The 24,930-nt window shown below is 39.2% G+C and overlaps 1 protein-coding gene across 2 annotated transcripts in view; it reads left to right on the forward strand.

Moving 5' to 3' along the window:
• EFHC2 (EF-hand domain containing 2) overlaps window positions 1-24,930 on the forward strand; it is a 189,848-nt gene that overhangs the window by 130,595 nt on the left and 34,323 nt on the right. For both annotated transcript variants that reach the window (XM_079123512.1, XM_079123513.1), the window contains 2 exons: window positions 17,243-17,440; window positions 19,066-19,158. In XM_079123512.1, coding sequence (XP_078979638.1) covers window positions 17,243-17,440; window positions 19,066-19,158 — 291 coding nt within the window. The remainder of the gene's footprint in view (window positions 1-17,242; window positions 17,441-19,065; window positions 19,159-24,930) is intronic.

Raw genomic sequence — 24,930 nt, forward strand, 5'->3', positions numbered from 1 at the left:
TGATATATGTAAAATATAATTAAACATGTGTATAAATGTACAGCTCACAAGGGCAGCATATGTAATACATATGTATGTGACTATAAGCAATATATAACTATATCATATATAACTATATAATATATAGATAACTATATGTGACATTGTGTTTTTTATTTGTTCTAATTGTTATACATTGACAGCAGAATGCATTTTGACTTATTGTACACAAATGGAGCATAACTTTCCATATCTCTGGTTATATGTGATGCAGAGTCACACCATTTGTATAATCGTACATGTACATTCTCTGTCAGCTGACCTGGAGTTTAGTATTCAATCAATGTTGAACAAATGCATAGACACATGGGCAAGGGGCCCATGTAAATAGAACACACTAGAAGAAATATAATTTCTTAATAAGGTGAGGAGATGTTTATTAGTTGTCATATCATTAGTGATTAAAACAAGAAATAATTTTGTACCTGTCAAATTAGGAATACTTTGAAAAACGGATGATATCCATTGCTAATGGGGAGAGTACAGGCAAACTTAGCACCATGTATCAAGATCCTTTAAAATGTTTTCATTCTTTAGTATGGAGGTTCTCAGAGACTACAAGTGGAACCACAATATGACCGACAGCTATCCTACTCCTTGGTATTTATCCTAAAAAAACTGAAGCCAGCATATTATAGCAATACATTATACTCATATTTATAGCAGCACAATACTCAACAACCAAAACTATGGAACCAGCCTAGGTGTCCATCAATGTATGAATGGGTTTAAAAATGTGGTATATATGCACAATGAAGTTTTACTCAGCCATAAGGTAGAATGAAGTTATATCATTTGCTGGAAGTGGATGGAACTTGAGAGTGTTATGTTTAGGGAAATAAGCCCAACCCTCAGAATTCAGGGTCATATGTTTTCTTTCATATATGGAAGCATAGAGAGAGAAAGGGGAAAATATTCACAAAAATGGAAGGGAGACCAGTAGAATAGAGAGGGGGAACCAGAGGGAGTGAGGAAGGCAGGGAAAGAGATACTGGGAAATGATATTGACCAATTATATTGCTGTATTATGTGCACATATAAATACACAACCATGAATTCCACTATCATATATAATTATGATAAACTAATTAAAAAATGGTCAAAAGATGTTCCTTTTGCTCCACTAATTGTACATCTGAAACATGATCTAAAGGGAATGATTTTAAATACAGACAAATGTTTATGCTTATGGATGCTCATTTTGACATTATTTATATAAAAATTTGGAATAAAACCATTCTTTCATTTCCAATAACAGAAGTATGGTTTGGTATTTTGGTTTCAGAAGAATATATGCAACATCGAAATGTTGTAGGAATTAAGTGAAAAAAGTATAAAATATGTTGCCAGCTATTAATAAAATAATGGTTAAAACCCCTGTAAGAATATAGATGTCAAAGAAGGGTACCAGGGAGGTTTCAAGATGGCGGCCTAGAGGGTGGCTGCATTTCATGTTGCTCCAGGACTCAGGACTCAAAAGAGGAGCTATTGAGACGCTTGGGACCAACTCAAAGCAGCCGGGTGACTCTCACCCCCTGGGGAGGCATCCCGGATGGGACGGTGGTCCCAGAACGCAGGAAACTTTGTGAAGTAGAGCTGCCGGCGAGATGCCCCTCCCCCCGCTGGAGCAGTGAACTCGGACAGCTGGGAGCGCCGTAAAGGAGGCCGCTCCGCACAGCGCTGGGACTCGGAGCAACCACTGGGGCTCCGGCGGCTGCCCAGGGGAAGAGTGGCGAGGAGAGCTGTGTGGACTCAGGACACCGGGGCCTGCACTGAGGAGGAGGAAGAGGAGCGTGGCCACTTGGATTTGGAGAGACTGCACCAGAGCTACAGGCGGTTGCCAGAGGAGAAGCTGCGCGGCGAGCTGTTTGGACTCAGAACGAGGCTTCTGAACACCGGGGCCTGCCCTGAGGACGAGGAGGAGGAAGAGGAGCGCGGCTGCTTGGATTCGGGGTGACTACACCAGAGCTACAGGCGGTTGCCAGAGAAGGGGCTGCGTGGCGAGCTGTTTGGACTCAGACCACTTCTGAACCCCGGGGCCTGCCCAGAGGAGTAGGAGGAGGAGGAGGAGGAGCGCGGCGGGTCCTTTGGACTCGCAGTGACTGCATTAGCGCTCCAGGCGGCTGCTCAGAGGAGAAGGCGAGTGGTGAGTTGTTTGGACTTAAAGTGACAGCTCCTGAACACAGGGGGGCTGCCTGGAGGAGAAGCGTGGTGGGACGCTTGGTCTTGAGTGGCCGCACCAGAGCTCCGGGCGGTTGCCCAGAGGACCCGTGCTGCGGGTCACGTGGACTCAGAGCCACTGAGAGCGACCGCTCCTGAACACCCCGGGGGTTATCTGGAGAAGGAGGAGGAACGGGGAGGGTCACTTCGACTCGGAGTGATTGATTGCCCAGGGCTACGGGTGGTTGGTGGAGGTGGAGGCACGCAGTGAGTTTCTTTGACTCCTAGTGACCCCACCGGAATACTGGGTGGCTGTCTGGAGGAAGAGGCGTGTGGCGGGTCTCTGGGATTCAGAGCGATTGTACAGGGCCCCAGGTGGCTGCTCAGAGGAGGGGCCGCATAGCCAGGCGATTAGGTGCAGAGCAGGGTCCCAGGATCTAGGAGGCTTCTTGGTGGAAGAGCCGCACAGAGACAGGCTTAGGGCGGAGCGAAGGTTCCAGGCCTGCGGGCAGATTCTCTGAGGAAGGGCAGCCTAAGGAGAGTCATCTGCAAAGGGTGAGGCTCCCAGGCCCAGGAGGTAGGGCCGGGCCCCAGGGAACTTTGCAGAGGAAGGCAGCCCAGCCCAGGCGGTAGCTGTAAATTCAGGGGAACCTCTAGGAGGGAACTGACCAGCGAGACCTCCCCACCGGGTGAGTCTTCCCTGCTGGGTGAGGTTTCCCCACAAGGACGGTAAAACCAGAGACTCAGGCCCAAACAGGCCTTGCCTCAGCCCACAGCCTAGGTCCCCTTTAGATGACCATTGATCAACAAGTGGAGGCACCTCTGCCCACTAGCAGGGATTATACCCCACCTGAAGGCCGCCACTCCTAGAGAGGCAGCTTCCTTGTGGAGCACTGCATTATCAACTTCCTCCAAGACTTCAGCCTACTGAAGGCTAAGGGGGGATATATATAGAAATCTTCAGGGACATTGTAAGTCAATAGAGGAAATCTGCAATGTCTCAGCGGTCCTCTAATACCTGAACAATATGAGAAAACAAGGAAAGAAAATGCTGCAAACAAATCTAGATGTTACATCAATAAAACCCAATGACAGCATGGCAGAAGAAATGACAGAAAAGGAGTTCAGAATGTACATAATTAAAATGATCAGAGAAGCAAACGATGAGATGAAAGAGCAAATGCACACACTGAATGATGAGATGAAAGAGCAAATGCAAGCATTGATTGATCGCACCAATCGACAGTTAAAAGAACAAATACAGGAAGCAAAAGATCATTTCAATAAAGAGAGATATTGAAAAAAAACCAAACAGAAATCCTTGACATGAAGGAAACAATAAACCAAATTAAGAACTCCATAGAAAGCATATCCAATAGGATAGAACACCTGGAAGACAGAACCTCAGACATTGAAGACAAAATATTTAACCTTGAAAACAAAGTTGAACAAACAGAGAAGATGGTAAGAAATCATGAACAGAATCTCTAAGAACTATGGGATATCATGAAAAGGCCAAATTTAAGAATTATTGGGATTGAGGAAGGCCTAGAGAAACAAGCCAAAGGAATGAACAACCTATTCAATGAAATAATATCAGAAAATTTCCCAAATCTGAAGAATGAAATGGAAAATCAAGTTCAAGAGGCTTATAGGACTCCAAATACACAAAATTACAACAGACCCACACCAAGGCACATTATAATGAAAATACCTAACATACAAAATAAAGACAGAATTTTGAAGGCTGTGAGAGAAAAGAACCAAATTACATTCAGGGGGAAACCAATACGCATATCAGCAGATTTTTCAATCCAGACCCTAAAAGCTAGAAGGGCCTGGAACAACATTTTTCAAGCCCTGAAAGAAAATGGATGCCAACCAAGAATCTTATACCCAGCAAAACTTACCTTCAAATTTGACGATGAAATAAAATCCTTCCATGATAAACAAAAGCTAAAAGAATTTACAAAAATAAAGCCAGCATTACAGAACATTCTCAACAAAATATTCCATGAGGAAGAGATGAAAAACAAAGAAGCAAATCAGCAAAGGGAGGAATTATCCTAAAGGAATTGTCAAATAAAGGAGGAAACAAGTTGTGTCAAACAAATATATAAACAAAATTTTAAAAATGAACCAAATGACCGGGAAACCAAATCATTTCTCTATAATAACCCTGAATGTTAATGGCCTGAATTCATCAATCAAAAGACATAGACTGGCAGACTGGATTAAAAAGAAAGATCCAACAATATGTTGCCTGCAAGAGACTCACCTCATAGAAAAAGATACCCATAGACTAAAGGTGAAAGGATGGGGAAAAACATACCATGCACATGGACTCAGCAAAAAAGCTGGAGTATCCATCCTCATTTCCGATAATGTGGACTTCAAGCCAAAGTTAGTCAGAAGGGATAAAGAAGGTCATTTCATACTGCTTAAGGGAAGCATAAATCAGCAAGATATAACAATCATAAACATCTATGCCCCAAACAGTGGCTCATCTATGTATGTCAAACAAATCCTTCTCAATTTCAGAAACCAAATAGACCATAACACAATAATACTAGGTGATTTTAACACGCCTCTCTCACCACTGGACAGATCTTCCAGACAAAAATTGAACAAAGAAACCATAGATCTCAATAACACAATCAATAATTTAGACTTAACGGACATTTATAGAATATACCATCCAACCAAGAGCGAATACACTTTCTTCTCAGCAGCACATGGATCCTTCTCTAAAATAGACCATATATTATGCCACAAAGCTAATGTTAGCAAATACAAGAAGATAGAGACACTAGCATGTATTCTATCAGATCATAATGGATTGAAATTAGAAATAAATGAAAGAGTAAAACACAGAAACTATTCCAACATCTGGAGATGAAACAATATGCTCTTATATGATGAATGGATAACAGAAGATACTAGGAAGGAAATTAAAAATTCTTAGAGGTAAATGAGAACAAAGAAACATCATATCAAAATCTCTGGGACACTATGAAAGCAGTACTTAGAGGGAAATTTATTTCATGGAGCGCATTTAATAAAAGAAGTAAAACTCAACAAATAAACGACCTAACACTACAGCTCAAAGCCCTAGAAAAAGAAGAACAGAACAGCACCAAAAGTAGTAGAAGACAGGAAATAGTTAAACTCAGAGCTGAAATCAATGAAACTGAAACAAAAGAAACAATACAAAAAATTGACAAAATAAATAGTTGGTTCTTCGAAAAAATAAACAAAATTGATAAACCTTTAGCCACACTAACAAAGAGAAGACGAGAGAAAACCCAAATCACTAAAATTCGGAATGAACAAGGAAATATCACAACAGACAGGATTGAAATACAAAACATAATTAGAAGCTATTTTGAAAATCTATACTCCAACAAAATAGAAAATTTTGAAGGCATCAACAGGTTTCTAGAGACATATGAATTGCCTAAACTGAACGAGGAGGACATAAACAATTTAAATAGACCAATTTCAAGTACTGAAATAGAAGAAGTCATCAAAAGCCTACCAACAAAGAAAACTCCGGGACCAGATGGGTTCTCAGCCGAGTTCTACAAAACCTTTAAAGAAGAGCTCATTCCAATACTTCTCAAAGTATTCCATAAAATAGAAGAGGAGGGAACCCTCCCAAACTCATTCTATGAAGCCAATATCACCCTGATACCTAAACCAGACAGAGACTCATCAAGGAAAGAAAATTTCAGACCAATATCCTTAATGAACATCCACGCAAAAATTCTCAACAAAATTTTAGCAATATCGCATACAAAAACATATTAAAAAGATAGTGGCACCATGATCAAGTTGTTTCATCCCAGGGATGCAAGGTTGGTTCAACATCAGGAAATCAATAAACGTAATTCACCACATTAATAGACTTAAAGTCAAGAATCACATGATTATTTCAATAGATGCGGAAAAAGCATTTGATAAAATACAGCACCCCTTCATGCTCAAAACACTAGAAAAAAATAGGGATAGTGGGAACATTCCTTAACATTGTAAAGGCCATTTATGCTAAGCCCATGGCTAATATCATTCTAAATGGTGAAAACTGAAAGCATTCCCCCTAAAAACTGGAACAAGGCAGGGATGCCCTCTTTCACCACTTCTATTCAACATCGTTCTTGAGACTCTGGCCAGAGCAATTAGACAAAGCAAAGAGATTAAAGGGATATGAATTGGGAAAGAAGAACTCAAACTATCCCTGTTCGCTGATGACATGATTATATATTTAGAGGAACCTGGAAATTCCACCAGAAAACTCTTAGAACTCATAAGTGAATTCAGTAAAGTAGCAGGTTACAAGATCAATGCCCATAAATCCAACGCATTTTTATACATAAGTGATGAATCTTCAGAAAGAGAAATTAGGAAAACTACCCCATTCACAATAGCCTCGAAAAAAATAAAATACTGGGAATCAATCTCACAAAAGAGGTGAAAGACCTCTACCAATGAGAACTATACAACACTAAAGAAAGAAATTAAAGAACACCTTAGAAGATGGAAAGATCTTCCATGTTCTTGGATAGGAAAGAATTAATATTTGTCAAATGGCCATACTACCTAAAGTGCTATACAAATTCAGTGCAATTCCAATTAAAATCCCAATGATGTACCTTACAGAAATAGAGCAAGGAATTATGAAATTCAATCTGGAAGAATAAGAAACCCAGAATAGCTAAAGCAATCCTTAGCAGGAAAGAGTGAAACAGGGGGTATTGCAATACCAGATCTTCAACTCTACTACAAAGCAATAGTAACAAAAACGGCATGGTATTGGTACCAAAATAGAAAGGTAGATCAATGGTATAGAATAGGAGGACACGGACACAAACCCAAATAAATACAATTTTCTCATACTAGACAAAGGTGCCAAAAATATGCAATGGAGAAAAGATAGGCCTCTTCAACAAATGGTGCTGGGAGAATTGGAAATCCATATGCAACAGAATGAAACTAAACCCATATCTCTCACCATGCATGAAACTAACTCAAAATGGATTAAGGACCTCGGAATCAGACCAGAGACCCTGCAGATTATAGAAGAAAAAGTAGGTCCAAATCTTCACCTTGTTGGTCTAGGACCAGACTTCCTTAACAGGACTCCCATAGTACAAGATATAAAAGCTAGAATCAACCACTGGGATAGATTCAAACTGAAAAAGCTTTCTCGCAGCAAAGGAAACTATCAGCAATGTGAAGAAAGAGCCTACAGAATGGGAGAATATCTTTGCCAATCATACTTCAGATAGAGCACTAATCTCCAGAATCTATAAAGAACTCAAAAAACTTTACTCCAAGAATTCAAATAATCCAGTCGACAAATGGGCTAAGGAAATGAATAGACACTTCACAGAAGAAGATCTACAAGCAATCAACAAACATATGGAAAAATGTTCAACATCTCTAGTAATAAGAGAAATGCAAATCAAAAACCACCCTAGATTCCATCTACCCCAATTAGAATGGTGATTATCAAGAATACATGCAACAACAGGTGTTGGCGAGGATGTGGGAGAAAGGTACACTCATACATTGCTGGTGGGGGCTGCAGATTAGTGCAGCCACTCTGGGAAAGCAGTGTGGAGATTCCTTACAAAACTTGGAATGGACCCCGCCATTTGACCCAGCTATCCCACTCTTGGCCTATACCCAAAGGACTAAAATCAGCATACTACAGAGACACAGCCACATCAATGTTCATAGCTGCTCAATTCACATAGCCAGACTGTGGAACCAACCTAGATGCCCTTCAATTGATGAGTGGATAAAGAAACTGTGGTATATATATACAATGGAATATTACTCAGCCATAAAGAATGATAAAATTATGGCATTTGCAGGCAAATGGATGAAATTGGAGAATATCATGCTAAGTGAGATAAGCCAATCTCAAAAAGCCAAAGGACGAATGATATCGCTAATAAGTGGAGGATGACACATAATGGGGGGGAGGGAAGGGTTAGTGTTAGGGTTAGAGTTAGGGTTAGGGAGGGGGGCAAGTATGGAGGAAGGAAGTACTGTATAGAGGGTAAAGAGGGGTGGGAGGGGTGGGGGGAAGGGAATAAATAACAGAATGAATCAAACAACATTACTCTGTAAATTTATGATTAAACAAATGGTAGCCTTTACGCCATGTACAAACAGAGAAACAACATGTATCCCATTTGTTTACAATAAAAAAAAAAAAAAAAAAAAAAAGAAGTGTAGTTGAGGGAAAATCAGCCTTTGGTTGCCCAAAAAGACACAGAAAGTTTCAATTTGCTCCCTTCAACTTCAGACCAGTCTTCCTCTCTATCTGGTTCAATTTGTGGGGTGTCAGAGAGTGGCACACATACCACTTCAGCATTGACCATGAATAGCACCAAGAAAGGCACCTGGTCCTGCTCAGATTTGGAAGTTGAGAAATAAATCAGACAAGAAATCATGGTTTGGGGCAAAAGTGAATTTCTAAATGGTGAAACATATTAGAACATGATAATGTCAGTAGCTCTAAATGATCCTAGAGACTACCTTAATTTATTCTCAGCAGACCCTGAGTCTTATCCATTAGTGTAAGACATTTTCCAGAAACATGCTCAAGCACAACTTAGTTTACTTGTAGCATCTTGATTGAAACCTGGAAACACATTTAAAGGGAATTTTAGTTTAAAGGAGGCTGGAATGAGTTGGAAATTAAGGAGAATAAATGGACTGAACAAGTGAGGTGGAGCATGTAGATATAATACTGTGCAAAAAGAGAGAGACAATGATATAGAATCACAATGCAAAGATAATGGTTTTGTTATAGTTTGTGTTTGGCAAGGAAGACTTGGTCCTCCATGTGGTGGTGTTGGAGTTAATGGAAGTAATTAGATAATTGATGGTACCACATTTGGAAAGAATTGGTGTCATTTTTGTGGGACCCCAGTTAGTTCTTGTTATAAAAAGAGCAGGATTGGACCCTCCTTCAATGACTTTCTGCCTCAATAAGTGATCTTCCCCTTTTGCATGTGTTCCCAACATAATGCTATTTGCTGTGAGAAGCCAGCACCAGAGCCATGCTATCTGGACTCTCAGCCTTCCAAAATCATGAGATAAATAAACACTTTCCTCTTTACGAGTTAAAAAAAAAAAAAAAAAAAAAAAAAAAAAAAAGAAGGGTACCAGGATAGTTACTTAGTTATATTTGGGGTGTTAGAAGTACATATGGTTTTTCTTTTCATTTTCTTTCTTTTTGTGTGTGTGGTGCTAATATGGAATTGGAACTTCTGACATTCTAAGCAGGGGCTCAATCCCTGAGCTATGTACCCCCAGCTCCTCTTTCCTTTTTTTTTAAATCTCACTATATATTATCCAAATTCTCTATAGTTGGAAAATGTATTACTTTTATAGTACAGTAAAGCCAATACATTTGATATTTTAAAATGTGTTTAAAAGAATAAAGAATTCGATTAAATTATTCATAGTTGTTTGATGTAAGTCTTGAATTACTAAGTTGATTATAAGCTCCTGGAGGGCACAGGGCCCATCTGGTATTTAGCCCATCGTGTGATCAGTAAGTACTAGTGGGTTTATATGGGGTCACCCTGCACATAAGGACCCTTGATTGTTGCAGAGTTCCTGTTGGTCTTGTAGGCCTCTAAAACATCTGGTAACCAAGCAAGAGACAGTTAAACATAAAATGCCAAACAAGTATAATTTGCTTGGAGACAAATGATCCCTGAACACAGGGTAGGTGTTAATGAAAAGGAAGGTGGTAGAAAATGAGGAACTTTGCTTGAAAACAAAAAGAATATTTACTCTTTCCTGCCCACATTGCAAGTTAGTCACCTCATCCAGACTTCCATTTGCTTTACCAAAAAGTATTGACACAATTTAAAATAAAACAATCAATAAAATCATTATTGCTTTGACTCATTTAAATGCATACTATATCAAATTGCAGAATAATTAGAGATGAATGTTTTACAGGATGTCTAAAATTTTGCCTGCATGACGAATGGACTGTTAATATTGTGCAGTAATCACTCTTAATGGCATGAGAATATCTATTTCTTTGGCTACATTTAAACTGCCTTGAAGTTGAGTATACCAAGACATACTGAATTTCAAACTAAATAAATTAAAATTACCATGTATATTCTACTACATGTCCAAAACAGGAAAAACCATAATATTTGATATGAAATGAGGATGAGAGTAGTAATAGAGAAAACAAGAACCACGTACATTTATTTGGAGTAAGAGAACAGGGTCAATGATTTTCGATGTGACTGTACTTCTGTTTTGGAAAATATATCAAAAAAATCAATTTTCAAAGTAGAACGAATTTGGCAGTAATTAGTTATGCTGTCATAAGAGTCTTTCATTTCAGAGGATTTATTTCAAGGTTCAGTGTGCTTGTTTGTCATTAAGAACTTGACACAAATTAGAGGAATTTGTTGCTAAGATGTTGGGCTCCATTGCCAATTAAAAATGACCAACATGAAGATAGCATATCTTTATATGTAACAGAGAGTTAAAGAGGACATTTAATTTGATTTTTAAAATTGAGTATTTGTGAAGCTTTTGAGACCTATTCAGTGTATAAAGAAATTCCCACCTGGAGCTTTTTACTTTTATCACTTCAAACTCACTCCAGAATATGACAATTTAAAACAAGTGAACTATTTTCCTTTTATATTCTGAAGATAAACTCAAAGATTTCAGAGTCGTCAAAAACATTTCACATTCCTCCAAGATAAACTTAATTAAGAGAAGCTACTCTTTCAGTTTAATACAACTTGAAATTATCTTCATTGTGAGATGATGAGAATTATAAAAAATGCTTTCATTTATTGAGCATTTGTAGTTCCATGCACGATGCTAAATGCTTTTCATATCTTGATAACTTCATCCTCATTTTTTATCTATTCAGCAAACTATTTATTATACGGGCCTCACTGTGTGCCAGGAACCATTTAAGGTATTATGGATTCTGCAGTGAACAAAATAGATAAATAGTTCCTCTGTGGAACTTACATTCTAGTTGTGGGGAAGTGATGAAGATGATATGTAAAATAAGGACATTCTAGACCAGGTTAAAGTATAATGAATGGCACTGTAGAAAAGGATAGAATTGTAGAGGGAGGAATCCAACAAATACTTTATGGAGAAACTTGACATCAAAGCAGATGAGAAGATGCCATACAGGAGGTAAAAGACCAGACTAACTTTCTAGGGGAAGAATGTTCCATCCAGCTAGAAGGAATGGCAAGTGCAAAGGCCCTGAGGTTGGAATATGCCTGGCTTGTTTGAGGAAAAGCAAGGAGAGCAGTAAGGTGCATGCAGAGGGAAAGATGGGCAGGTCAGAGCTGATGGGTTTTAAGAGATAGCAGAGGAGGGGCCATCATGAGGCTTTTGAGTTCTGCTTTAAGAGAGTTGGAAAGCCCTAAGAGGGTTTTTGAACAGGGTAATGGCATGATCTGACTGATGTTTAGCAGGATCATCCTAGTTCCTATGGCAAAATAAAATTCTGTTACACCAGTAATGTTTCCCAGTTAAACCGATAAGGAATTGAGGTACAGAGAAGTGATTTACCATAGTTTCCATTTACTAGTGAAATAATGGAACTGGACTTTTAATCCAGGACTATGTAATTTGAAAGTTCACACTTCCCTCACTAAACCACACCACCTCCCAATTGAAAGCAGGTTTTCAGTCTTGGCTGGAATAGATGATTTCCTTATGGTCTGCAGTGATCCCCTTTTCCCCCCTTTCCTCTGAAGATCCTTGTATTCTCTGTCAAGACCACCATGTTACACAACTCTAGAGACCATTTATACCATAAGTCTATAAATGCACTCTCTGAAGATGGACAGTGCATAGCCCAAATGGCCATATGTAATGGGCCTGATCCCTAATGAGGCTGAAGAGCTTTGTAAATATCTTTGAACTCCAGTTTGAGTCCAGTCCAGTTTTGAACTCCTTAACAAAGTCTGTTTGGTTAGTTTGTATTGGCTCCACTTTGATGTACCTTTCCATCTTCCTTCCTCCAGCACAGCTCTCTGGCAGTGCCACTAATCCAGCAGTAGTGACAGTAAGGCAGGGGTTTCAGATTAGGCCACAAGTGTAAGAGAGAGTAGGATGTGAGCAGGTGTGTGTGGCTTCTGCTTAGAGGAAGGAAAACACATTTTATTTGATGAATATCAAATGAAACAGAATGAGAAAGGGTGCTACCTAATTGTGATCAAAACTGCTGCTCGGTTTAATTTAGGCTCAACCAGATTTTCCTGTAAGCCTTTGGGCCTAGGTTTAGGCTCTAGAGGTCTTGTTTATGCCAAAACTAATTTTTAAAGTTTATTTGAAGACATTGCTTAGACTTTGAATGATTCAATATGTAAGAAAATACCGTGAGATTCAGAGCTTTAAAAGGAAGTTTTGATTCACTATTACTTGACTGGATACTTTAATGGATTATGTCTTGTAAAACTGTTTAGTATTTCATGTTGCAGAAATCTGCATAGTTACCTCAATAACCTAGAGCAGTTTGGCATTTTTTTCAGTTTTATGACCTTAATTACAAAAACAGACAATTGTGGCAGTATAACCTTATGAAACTAACTAAATAATACTGTTATAATACAGTATTAGACTGTGTAAAATATGTTGGATAAAGACAAAGGTAAGTTGCCCTTTGAACCCTTAATATTAGCTAATATCAATCAGCAAGCACAAGATCAATACAATTCGTAATTGCTTTTTAAATGCATTTTATTCCCCTTAAATGATTGAACAGGAAGTACTGAGATGAGATGCTAGCATCAATCAGATCTTTCAGTTCACTCTGAAGTTATAAGTGAGGAATGTCTATGCTTGATGGAAGTTGGATCTTTGTTTTTGCGATTGCTACAAAGCAGAAGTGGAGTGTGCAGAAAGTAGTTTGGTATTTCCCCAACAGGTTAAACGTAGTTACCATATGACCTAGCAGTTCTACTCCTGAGTGCATATACCCCAAAGAACTGAAGACAGGTGTTCAAACAAAATCTTTTACACATATTTTCATAGCAGTACTAGTCACAGTATTCAAAAGGTAGAAACAACCCAAATATTCATCAGAGCAAATGGGTAAGCAAAATGTGGTACATTCATATAATGTTATATTATTCAGTCATAAAGAAGAGTGAGATACCTAAGCATGTTACAACATGGATGAACTCTGAACACATTGTATTAAGTAAGAGAAGCAAATCACTGAAGACCACATACGATTCCATTTATATGAAATATCCAGAATTGCCAAATCCAGAGGTAGAAAGCAGATTAGTGGTTACTGGATAGGAGAGAGGACTGTGGGGAGGCAGGAAAGGAGAGTAACTGCTTAATGGGCATGGGGTTTCTTTGGGATGATGAAATGTTTTGGAACTAGATAAAGGTGGTGATTGCACAACATTACCAATGCCATAAATGTCATGAATGGTAAATTTCATGCCATGTGTACTTTATCACAATAAAAAAAGAAGTGTACTACTTTCAAAAAAAGATTCCTAATTCTTTGAGGCCCATTAAAAGATTTTGGGGGTGCATGTGTACTGGGGACTGAACCCAGGGGTGCTTAACCACTGAGCCACATCCCCAACCCCCCTTTTTTTTTTAAATTTTAAGACAGAGTCTCACTAAGTTCCTGAGGCTGGCTTTGAACTTGTGATCCTCCTGCCTCAGCCTCCTGAGCTGCTGGGATTACAGGTGTGCACCACTGCACCCGACTAGGCCCATTAAAGTTTGATAAGATGAAGTAAGTCCTAAAGAAGGCACACAAGGCAAATGAAGGGCAAAGTAGTGGCAGCCAGTTGAGGTCTACAAGGCGGGTCTGTGACGCACGGTTGAGATCCTGGTTCAGCCACCTCCCTCATGTGGATGTAGCAACCACAGGGGGTAGGTACTGTAGGTCCTCTGGTGCCCTTTAGGACTGATGACAGTTTTAAGTATGGCATAGCTTGTTGGAAGCTCTCACATAATGCCATGTAATGCTGTAGAATACTGAGCTGTTTAAAATCCAAGCATACAAAATCCCAGCAGATATAAATTTTAACTGCAGTGAAGCCAGGATAATTTCAGTTTATCCAATGAAAAGGAAAATAAACTTTTATGATCTGGTGGTACTATAATAAGTTTAGTTAAAGGTGCGTGGAAAGTTTCTAGTTATTGCTGCACATGTTTTTTTTTTTTTTTTTTCCTTGTCCTTGGATATGTGCCACTTGCTCCTCTTCACACCAGTCTGCTCTCAAAAAAAAAAATATTTGAAGCATTTTATTTCTGATAATGAAAGTAATATCTGATTATTACAAGAACTGAGAAAAAATCAAAATGTCTTAAAAAACAAAGAAATCTTGGCAATCAAGGATACTGCTGTTGATGTTTTGGCCCATCTCTTCCCTGTGTTTTCTTTTTTCCTATGACTATATATGCACCTGTATCTCGAGTTTCTCTTGGATCATGTTATATCAACATGGCCCAGACATTTTTTTTTATTTGTGGATGGACACAATACCTTTATTTTATTTTATGTGGTGCTGAGGATCGAACCCAGTGCCTCACACGTGCTAGGCAAGCGCTCTACCACTGAGCCACATCTCCAGCCCCTGCCCAGACATCTTTTATCCAAACAAATATCAATCAACATACCATTAATGGTGGTATAGTGCTTCATTTTATGTATGATCATGACTGATTATTCCATGACCAATGCTGTAAATGAGCCAGGGCTTTCCTTGCAGCACCTCTTCTGTGATTATTTAGTCCTCTGTCAGAGATGCCTGGTGACTCAATGTTTCTGAAATTATTTTCTCTTACCTTTTTGTGCTGGTTAATGATAGTCCTTGGAACAGAGGTAATGAATTGTCTTTGTCCATTTTCTGTTGCTATAACAAAATACCTGAGTCAGAGTAATTTACAACAAATAGACATGTATTGGGCTCATGCATGATTCTGGAGTCTGGGAAGTCCAAGAGCATGATGCTGCCATCTGCTTGGCATCTATCTGATGAGGGCTTTGCTGCATCATGACATGGTAGGAGGTATCATGTGGCAAGACAGCAAGCTTACTAGCTCAGGTCTCTCTTCTTCTTATAAAGCTGCTAATGCCATTATGGGGGCCCTACCCTCATGACCTCATCTAATCCTAATTACCTCCTGAATGTCTACCTTCTAACCATTAACATATGAATTGGGGGATTAGATTTCCAACCCATGAGCTTTTAGGAGATACATTTAAACCATAGCATGGATAGTAAAAGGAAGAGAGCCATTTATTTAAAAGATCAACTCAGTACCTGTCTTTAGGAAGCTTTGCCTGAGCCCCACTCCATTTCTACTCCATCTTCTGTACCAACAGAGAAATATGCAGAAGCATGGGCTTTGAAGCCAGAGAGGGTTTTCATTCTGGTTTTTGTAACATTGGGTGGATTATTTAACATTTCTGTGTTCTCATCTGTAAAATGGAAATGATAATAGTACTTTACCTCCTAGGTCAAATGAGACGATCTATGCCAAAAGTACCTAGCAGCACATAATTGGGCACATAGCTAGTCCCCAGTAAATGGTAGATGTTGTTATTGCTATGACTCATTTCATTCAATTGGCTTTACTATCTTGCAGCTTTGAGAACTCATCTATATGCTTGAACAGCCCAAACAGAGTATGGACTGGAAAGTTCAGATACCAGAGTGTCTTGTTATAGTGTTTTCCACATAGTGATCCCCTTGTCAGTATTCCTGATTGTGTGAACTGATTTCCTGAAATTGTGGGCTCCTCTTGATTGAATTTGACCCTCATTTCCCATTAAAAATATAAAACCAAACCAAAAAACTCAAAACCTGAGAAGTAGATATAGGTAAAATCCATTTCCTTTGGATAGGATATCATGGGCTTTCCTAGACACTAAAGAAATTCTAGGGAAACCTAGCTTTTTTGTTTTTGTTTTTGTTTGGGTACTGGAGATTGAACCCAGGGATGTTCAATCACTGAGTCATACCTCTAGTCACTTTTACCTTTTTTGTATTTTATTTAGAGACAGGGTTTCACTAAGTTGCTGAGGCTGTCTTTGAATTTGTAATCCTCCTGCCTCGGCCACTGGGATTACAGGCATGTGCCATTGCACCCAGCTAGAATTCCTAAATGGTATAGTGATAATGACCAGAATTACCTAAAAGAATTAAAAGCCATTCTTCTGAAAAACCAATCTAGAGTAAAAGAGCAAATAAAATCTTATTTTCCTTCCTTTATTTGGGATTTTTTGGAGTTGAATTATTTCCAGTAAGTTTTCTTATGGAAGCTAATTCATGTAACCACCATAATAATTTTGCATTTTAATCATTTTGTATGTATGCTGCATAGTCTATAACTTCATAGAGGACACACTGAAAATAATATAGACAATTCGTTATGCTTTATTAATATGTTGTTATTTGTTTTTTAGCTCTAACAAATAATCACAATGCCATATGCCTTCTAAAGACTCTGACAACTGTATCCTTACATAGCTCTTTTAACTTTCCTCTTATTTTTAAGTTTTTACTTTTTATTACAGAAATGGGCATGATTGCTTTCCCCATTCCCAAAACACAATTCTGATTTATTGATTTATAAATTTTTTGTCCTGGGAAACCAGAAACCCAAGTCAGTTACTATTTTGAAAAGGAAGATTAATAGACATTGCATAAAGTCATGCACTTAGTGACAGGTGTTTTGACCATTCAAGGACTTCAACAATTTACTTCTTGGTTGTAGGCTGTTACCTGATAGAAGTTTGACTCTGGGCAAAATGCCATTTCACTTAAAAACTATAGTGCTGATGATTTTCCATTCTAGCATTAGTATCCTCCTGCTGCTCCTAAAGTAAGTATAAGAATTAAGTTAAAGGACAATAGTTACCTGACCTCTACACAGTCGATAAAAGTTTCATGAAATGAAATTTGGACCCTTTTAATAGAAGGAGAGGTAAAATATTTTTAGATATCATTTCCTATTTTTCCTATTTCCTTTACAGAGATATATTGATGAGTGTAACGTCTGGGAAAATTGTAGACCAGGAGGTTATAACCATTGCACGCCACTACCGGGTACCTGAGGACCTGAGTACAGATGTGAATGTCTTAATTGCACAGGCCCATGAAAAGCTCAAAAAAAATATGTTTGAGAATTTCGACAGACTCATTTTTAACTGTGTATATGAAGATCGAGAAAAGTAAGCTTTGTTTTATTGATTCTAATATATCATTTAAATTTATGTGAACCTGAGTAATGGAGGAATTTATATTCATCCAAAAAGGCAAAAAGAAAATTGATAGGTTTCATCATACTCTTCTATTTAGCAAAGCTACCTTAAATACTTAGGGGACAGGGAAGGCCCTGTGTCTTTAAAAGAATAAGCTGTCCCCTTTTATTTTCATTTGCTTCTAGAAGCTTTCAACTGAAACATAGTAAATCAAGATGTTAGCAGGCTTAATTCCAAGATGTCTTCTTACATTGTTTTTGTACTAACTTGGATTTATAAATGTGAATTTTATAATACACAGAACAGGGAATTTACGATTAAACTTTCTACAGAATTTCTTTGAAATTATTTATTCTTAAAAGTAATGATGCTTAGTATAATCTATTTCGAATACACTGATTCATGTGTATACAGTTTTGTTAAATCATTGTTATATACAAATGGATCCAAACATCTTACTATGTTTTGGAATTCATCTTATCCACAGATCTGATATGGGGGGGGCATAAAAATTATTGATTTCATTTGGAGTTAGAAAATCTTAGTTCTCACTCTAGCTTCTAGTCCTTTTACTGCACACCACTACCATTTCTCTTCCCTGTGACCCCCCTTTGTTCATCCCCAGACTTGAAGTCTACACCCAAATGGCCAGCTACATGCCCTAAGTATCTTTGAAGGTGCCATAGTTTCTCTTAAAAATGAACATGATTTTTTCCTAATCTATAATGCATCGTTATTGAATTCTTATTTTTCTTTGAAGCGTTAAGCTTCCTTGAACCTCCCAGAGGATGTTTGGACTGAACTTTGCATAACTCTGGCCCTACCTTCTACCATGGTGGTGCCCCTTCTCCAGGGTGAGGCGCCTGACCCTCCTTTGCTAAAGGAAATCTTGGGAGTATTGGGGCTGCTTGATCAGACAACTTGGGGTTCTTCTAGATCCAACAACCTTTGATTGGAGATGTCAACATTCTCATTGCAAAGAAAAGAGCCCACTTTCTTTCCTGTTGGTTCTCATTTTGCATGGTGCCTGGGAAACCTTCAGCCAACTGAGAACACTAGATAAGCCTTTCTGGGGAAATGACCGTTGGGCTTCCTCTAGAGAAAATGACTTCCATTGGACAAAATCGAAGTGAATGTTAAGGCCCCAGCTGGGTTTGGATCCAAAGAAAAGACCAGAAAAATGCCCTCAAGTCATATCATACTTGTGTTGGAGGCTCTAGATGCCTGTCAAATTAGGAGATGTTTTCAGATATCAAAACTGTTTTTGACGAGTGGTCAAGAATGCAGATCGATTACTTAGAGCAACACTCGTGGTTACAGCCTTAATAGGCAGTACTATCACCAACCAAGAATCTGAATCTTGAAGGAGAGGCCTTCCTAAGGACAGAATCTGGTGACCTCTGAAATGGAAAAAGTTGGTGAAATGCAATATGACTGTTTTTCCTTACTGTGAACTCCAATACAAGTTCTCATTCTTATTTTCATATGCACATTTTTAGGACATATTGCATTTGTATTTTTTTTTTCTTATAGCATATAATTTTACCAAAGGGACACAAAGTATATAAAAGTCAATACATTTTGTTTTAATGCAGAAAACATGTATTACCCACCAAAGACATCCAAAGGCTGTGCAAGTCCTCCAGGTTACCTTTGAGTGATGATCTTCTAGGAGACTTACTATCCAGGTAAGCTAGAGATCCTCATTGATGGGTTGTTCTGCATATTTTTGTTTTGGAGACAATTTCTGCTTTTGCATCTACCTTTAATTGCCCTTAAATTGCCCATGACTGTTTTGATTATATCATTGAAGACCCACCTCCATTTAAGTACTATAAAAGGAAAAGTTAGTCATGAATTTAAACGTTAGAAAGTCTATTATGAATTATTATCTTTTTGATATTAATACATACTTACATATACTTGGGTTTCTGGGACAAAATTAAATGTACAACTTGACTGATTATGAGAACATTAGATATAAAATTCAGAGTAGGTTTTCGAAGCAGTAGTTCCTGATGGCTAAAGACATGTGGTAAGAGGATATAGGGTTTTATCTAGGGTTTTAGCACAGGACTTGCTAGAGCACTATATGTAAAATAGAGATTATGATGCCATAAAAGGAAAGCATAATGAATTGCTTTCTAAACATACTGCCTCTGCTTGAACCTGACTTTTGACTTTCTGGCACCGTTCATCCCATCCCTCCGATTCTGGTCATATTTTATGCTTCCTATGGTATCACTTCAGCTCCTCCACTGACTTACATATCTTGATAATTTTGGCATTTTTGGCTTTGTGAGAGGCATTGTGATCATTGCTTTGCACACATTATTTTTTGAGAATAATTTGGTATGGTCAAAACTAGTATCCTCCCTGTCTTACACACGAGGATGTTGAGGTTTAGAAAAATAAGGTATTTTGCTCAGTCTTATAGTCTAGAAGAAGAATCACTGTAGCTTAATCCCTGAATCTTTCAAATGCTCATGGCTTGATTCTAACAACTTTTCTCTCGGTACTGGGGATCAAACCCAGGACCTTGTACGTGCTAGATAAGTGTTCTACCACTGAGCTAAAACCCTAGCCCACTTCTATCAATTTTGAATAATTGTCAATAGCCAATATGTTAGGATATCCTGAGAGTTCTTCCTCCTTCCTGCTGCCTACATCTACTGCCTCCTCTCCATTATCCTCATCATTACTCTTGTTCTGATGTACATTTCTTCTTGACTATTTCAGGGTCTCCACCTTGGTATTTGTTCCACCAGTGTCTAAATTTTTAAATCTACCTTTACAGACTACAACTTAATACCTTCTAAGAGCAAAAATGTCATTGTGTCACTCTTCTATTCACAAACCTTCTGTGGTATCTCATTGCTTCCTAAAACCAAAGTCTTTAGCTTTAAACTACTTTTCCTCCTCCTCCATCATGGGACTTAGGGTTTTCGTTGGAGTGTTGTTCTCAAGCAGAGGTTGGGTAGGGAGTCCTTTGTCTGAGACAAAAGGAGAAACCAAAGGAACAGACAAAAAAAAAATTCCCATGTTGGAGAACTAGGGTTCAAGTGTCAGGAGGAAAATCAAGAGAAGGGCAAAGCCCATTAGATGTGTGTGTATATATGCATTGGATTGATCTGGAATAATTTTCTAGACTATCAGTTCTATTTGTTTGTTTTAGCTCATTTTTTTTTTTTTTTTCTAGTAGCAGTATGAAGGATAGGTAAGTCTTCTTGGTGTTAAAAACCTGAGATGAAGTAGTCAGGCCTAGGAGTCGGGATCCTCTATAGTTATCACATTCCTAAAGCACCCCTAATTTTCCCCCAATGACAGTGAAATGGGACCATCTAGCATTTCACACGTATACCTCATTTCTTCCTACTTTTTTGCCTTTTCTCCAGCTATTTCTTTCATAGGAAATAGTTTCCAATATTCTTCACCTGCTGAAAGCCAGCTCTTCCTTCAAGACCCATTTCAAGTGCCACCATATCCATGAATCCCTCTCACATTTGCTTGGTTGATGATTGGAGTGATTGTATCCTAAGACTTCTCACAACACTATTTATGTATCTCTTTTTATCCCTGGCCTTATAATGAAGAGTTGTGACTTGACCTTTGATCCATTCAGATGCAAGCACCTGATTCTAACCCCTTTGATATATCACCAGTAAACAATCAATGAGTTATTACATCTCGACAATTTTACCCCCCTCCCTTTTCTCATATTCTTTGAATCTACTTACTAGCTATGTGATCTTGAGCAAGAGTTTTGACTTCTTGAATCTCAGATTCCTTACCTCTAAAAAGTATTAAGGTGTGGATCAGAATGTTCCCTAAAAGCTCATGTGTTAAAGGCTTGTTCTCCCATGTAGTAATGTTCAGAGGTGGGACTTTGGGGAAGTGACTGGATCATGAGGGCTCTGACCTCACCAGTGGATTAGTCCACTGAAGGATGAATAAATTGAATGGATTATTGGGAGGAGGTGAAAACTGTAAGCAAGAGGGGCATGGTTGGAGGAAGTAGGCCACTGAGGGCATGTCTTGTCCCTGACTGCTTCCCTACCCCTCCTTCCTGACTGCCATGAATTGAGCAGTTTCCCTTCACCACCCACTGTCACCATGATGTGCTACCTTACCTCAGACCCACAGCAATGGCACTGGCCAAACGTGAACTGACTGTGAGCCAAAATAAACTTTTTCTTCCATTAAGTTGTTTGTCTGGTGTTTTGTTCACAGCAACAAAAAGCTGACTAACACAAACAAACAACAGTATTTACTTCTTAGTGGTTCTAAGGATTAATTGAGATAACGTATACATAGTTCCCAGCATGGCACCTGGTACTAGCTATCAACTGGGGCCCAGGAGAGAAGTTGAAGTCAGGGACCATAAACCACACGGTCTGACTTAGAAATGAACTGGAAGAATCCTGTGTCCTTTATGGAGGAAGCCTTGTTTTTCAATAGTTGGATCTGGATGCTTTTTCACACATTAAGCTGTCTTCTAGTCAGGAAGTTGGGATGTTTATTAGATTATCTCTTGATGGGCCTGAGGACGAGTTGTCCTGGAAAGTCCAGTAATGTGGGAGCCTGGCCTCTGGAGGACCTAGAAGTTTCTTAGCCAGTGCTGAGGCCACCAAGTCATCATCCTCCCATTCTCTCAGCAGACTGTTTTGTCTTTGCCTTTACAATTTGACATTAAATGCAAAAAGACTTGTTCTGCAATTTGCTTTCAAAGTCGTCTCTGCCTCTGAACACATCTGCCTCCATGCCCAGCTTAGCTTTGGGGAGTTCACCCCTCTCCACTGCTAAGCAGACCATGTTCAGTCTAACTTTGCCTCTAATTATGTGGTGACCCTTCTTCACACTCAGGGGAAACTTCAGACTAATCAGATTAGAAAATGTCTCATTCCCATTCCCCTCTCCCTTCAATATGCCCTGCCATGATTTGGGTCACATGCTTGGTGTTTTGCATCATCTCCACAGATTCCTTTCAAAGACTGCCCTAATTCCTAATGGGCCCATCAGCCTGCAGCTTACATTTATATTCTGCATTCTTATTGTTCCCCACAGACTCCACAAGGCTTTACAGAGCCTTGACCAGAGTCTCTTTCTGCACAGCCTCCTCATGGCATGCTAAACCAGAACCCCCACTGACGTCTGCAGTCTCCCGTGGGAGGCAGGCATGGAGTTTGTTGATTTTGTTCAGTGCATACTCTGCCCAAGTGTAGATTTACCTGCTTTGGGATAAGGCCAAGCAACTGTTGAGTGGCCCTCTTGCATGGATTCAGCTCATGAGATGAAAGACAGTATGATTGAAGAATTGGGTACTTTCTTTTACCTATTGATTGTTACCCAAGTGTTTCTCCTGACCCTGTTTTGGTAATAAGATTTATATTCTAGTCCATTCTCATGGTTATTGTAATTCAGCTAGGTCTTTTCCTAATTAGCACAATCCAAGCCATGATCTGGACTTCAAAATCTTTTCACCTTCAGTTGCTCCAGTCCCCATCAGTTTGTACTGTGAGAGCTAGCATTAGGTCACCTTACTTACTACACAAATTCATTTCACTAATGTACAGAACATCAGACTTAAATGTTCTTTGTAGCAGTGCCTATTACCCATTAATAATAGGAGTGACACTTTGCTCTGACATAGTGCTAAGGGCCTAAGAATATTTTGTACATTCTTGAGCATATTAAAAGGTACATTTTAATTGATGGTAGGCATTATTCATCATTTCATAAATGCAGAGAGTCTCTCACTTCAAGAACATGCTCAAGGCCAAAGTGAGTCTCAAATGGAATTAGAACAACTCCCTAAGATGCCCTAAACCTTTGTTTCTATCTCAGCTCCTAGGAATAGGGACTATGTCTCATTCCTCTTTTCAGCCTCAGAGACTTGTCCTGTGCTGATGCATTGTGCATGAAGGAGAAAACCATGGGCTTGGGATCCACCAGACCCGACTCTGAAGTCCAGTTTTGCTGCTTCTGGCTATATGGTCCTAGAGTATTTCCTTAACCCCTGAGCCTTCATTTGAGTGTAAATGCTCCTCACTACTAATAGGCAAGAAATTCTGACTCTCAAACTATAAAAGATGAAGAGAATTCTGAGGTCAGTCCATCCTAAGTTTCTTGTGGGACTGGAGCTTAAAGAGGTGGCTTCCTCTCTTAATTGAGGCCTTCTGAATCGAGACTTGGAATAACTAGAAGTTCAAGTGCAACTCTTTCCCCATCAGCTCTGCCCCAAGCCAGTCTTTTATAGCTGGCTTTGGGTTCCATGGAATGCCTTAGAACTGACCTCCCAAGAGAGCTGGTGCCTCATCCAGAAAGATCTGTTAAAATGGAAAAAGTTAACAGGGCTTTAAAATCATCTCATTATGTTCTACCCAGCCCTGCCCCCTGACCCCTCCCAGAGGCAGGGTTTGGGCTTGTGTAATTTCACCCAACAATACCTGGCAATGAGGCTGAAGGACAGCATTGAACCATGTGGCCTCTGTTGTTGCAGACTGGTGTACTGATGAAGTTTTCAGAAAGGAGCATTTGCTTTCTCCGTCTCTCTCCCTTCACCATGCCCTTTCTTCTTCTCTGTGTCACACATGCAGACCTACCCACTAAGATGATATTTGCCCTTCCAAATGTAGGGCGATTCGTGGTCAAAGTCATAGTTCTTTTAAATAATCCCAAACTCTGTGGACCAACAGAGCACAGTATGCACAGTCCATACTTGGCAGCTGTGACCCACCTCACCAAAGAGCTCTGTGTTGAAATCAGAATTGGAATTTAGAGGCCTAGCTATTTAGAAATAACCAGTTACTCATTGGCAGCTTGAGCAATGCCATTTTGCCAACCCTAACTTTTTGTGACCAGTCAATGCAGTGGCCCAGAGCTCTAGTTTTTCTCAAGTATCTGGCCAGGAAGAATTTCACCAGGTGTTTCAGAGTACCTGCAGGTTTGCTGGTAATGACCTGAAACCAAACATAACTAAATGAGTCAAATATGGGTCTTCACTGCCTTTTCTCCTTTCAACCTATTCCCTTAAAGTGATGAGATAGCCTTTGCAAAAGAGAGGAAGCAAATTCTTCTTCAGTAAAATATAGCCACCACTAAACCTTTTTTCTTAACCTCTGTAGAGGGTGGAAATAAAGCAGCTCAGCATTATTCCCTGTGGCAAGGAGATGGATGGCTTCTGCAGTTTTCAAGCCATTCATCATTTTTGGAAGGGGGAGCATGAACATCAGTCAAATGTCCCATTAGACTCACTTCTAAGAACTCCCACCTAGCAAAGCATCAGAGAGCATGTTTGGGGGCCATTATTATTTAGAGAGGAACCAGAGAAATTACCTTCCCTCCCCCTTCTTGCACAAACATGTCTCTTGGTTTGTGTAGTGAAGGTAATGGTAGATTGCTGAAGTTTCAAAGGGAAAGAATTTATGGAGGCTTTAGGAAAACACTTTAGCACTGTGAAC

The sequence above is a fragment of the Sciurus vulgaris genome (genome assembly GCF_902686455.1).
Source record: "Sciurus vulgaris genome assembly, chromosome: X".
Classification (NCBI taxonomy): Eukaryota; Metazoa; Chordata; class Mammalia; order Rodentia; family Sciuridae; genus Sciurus; species Sciurus vulgaris.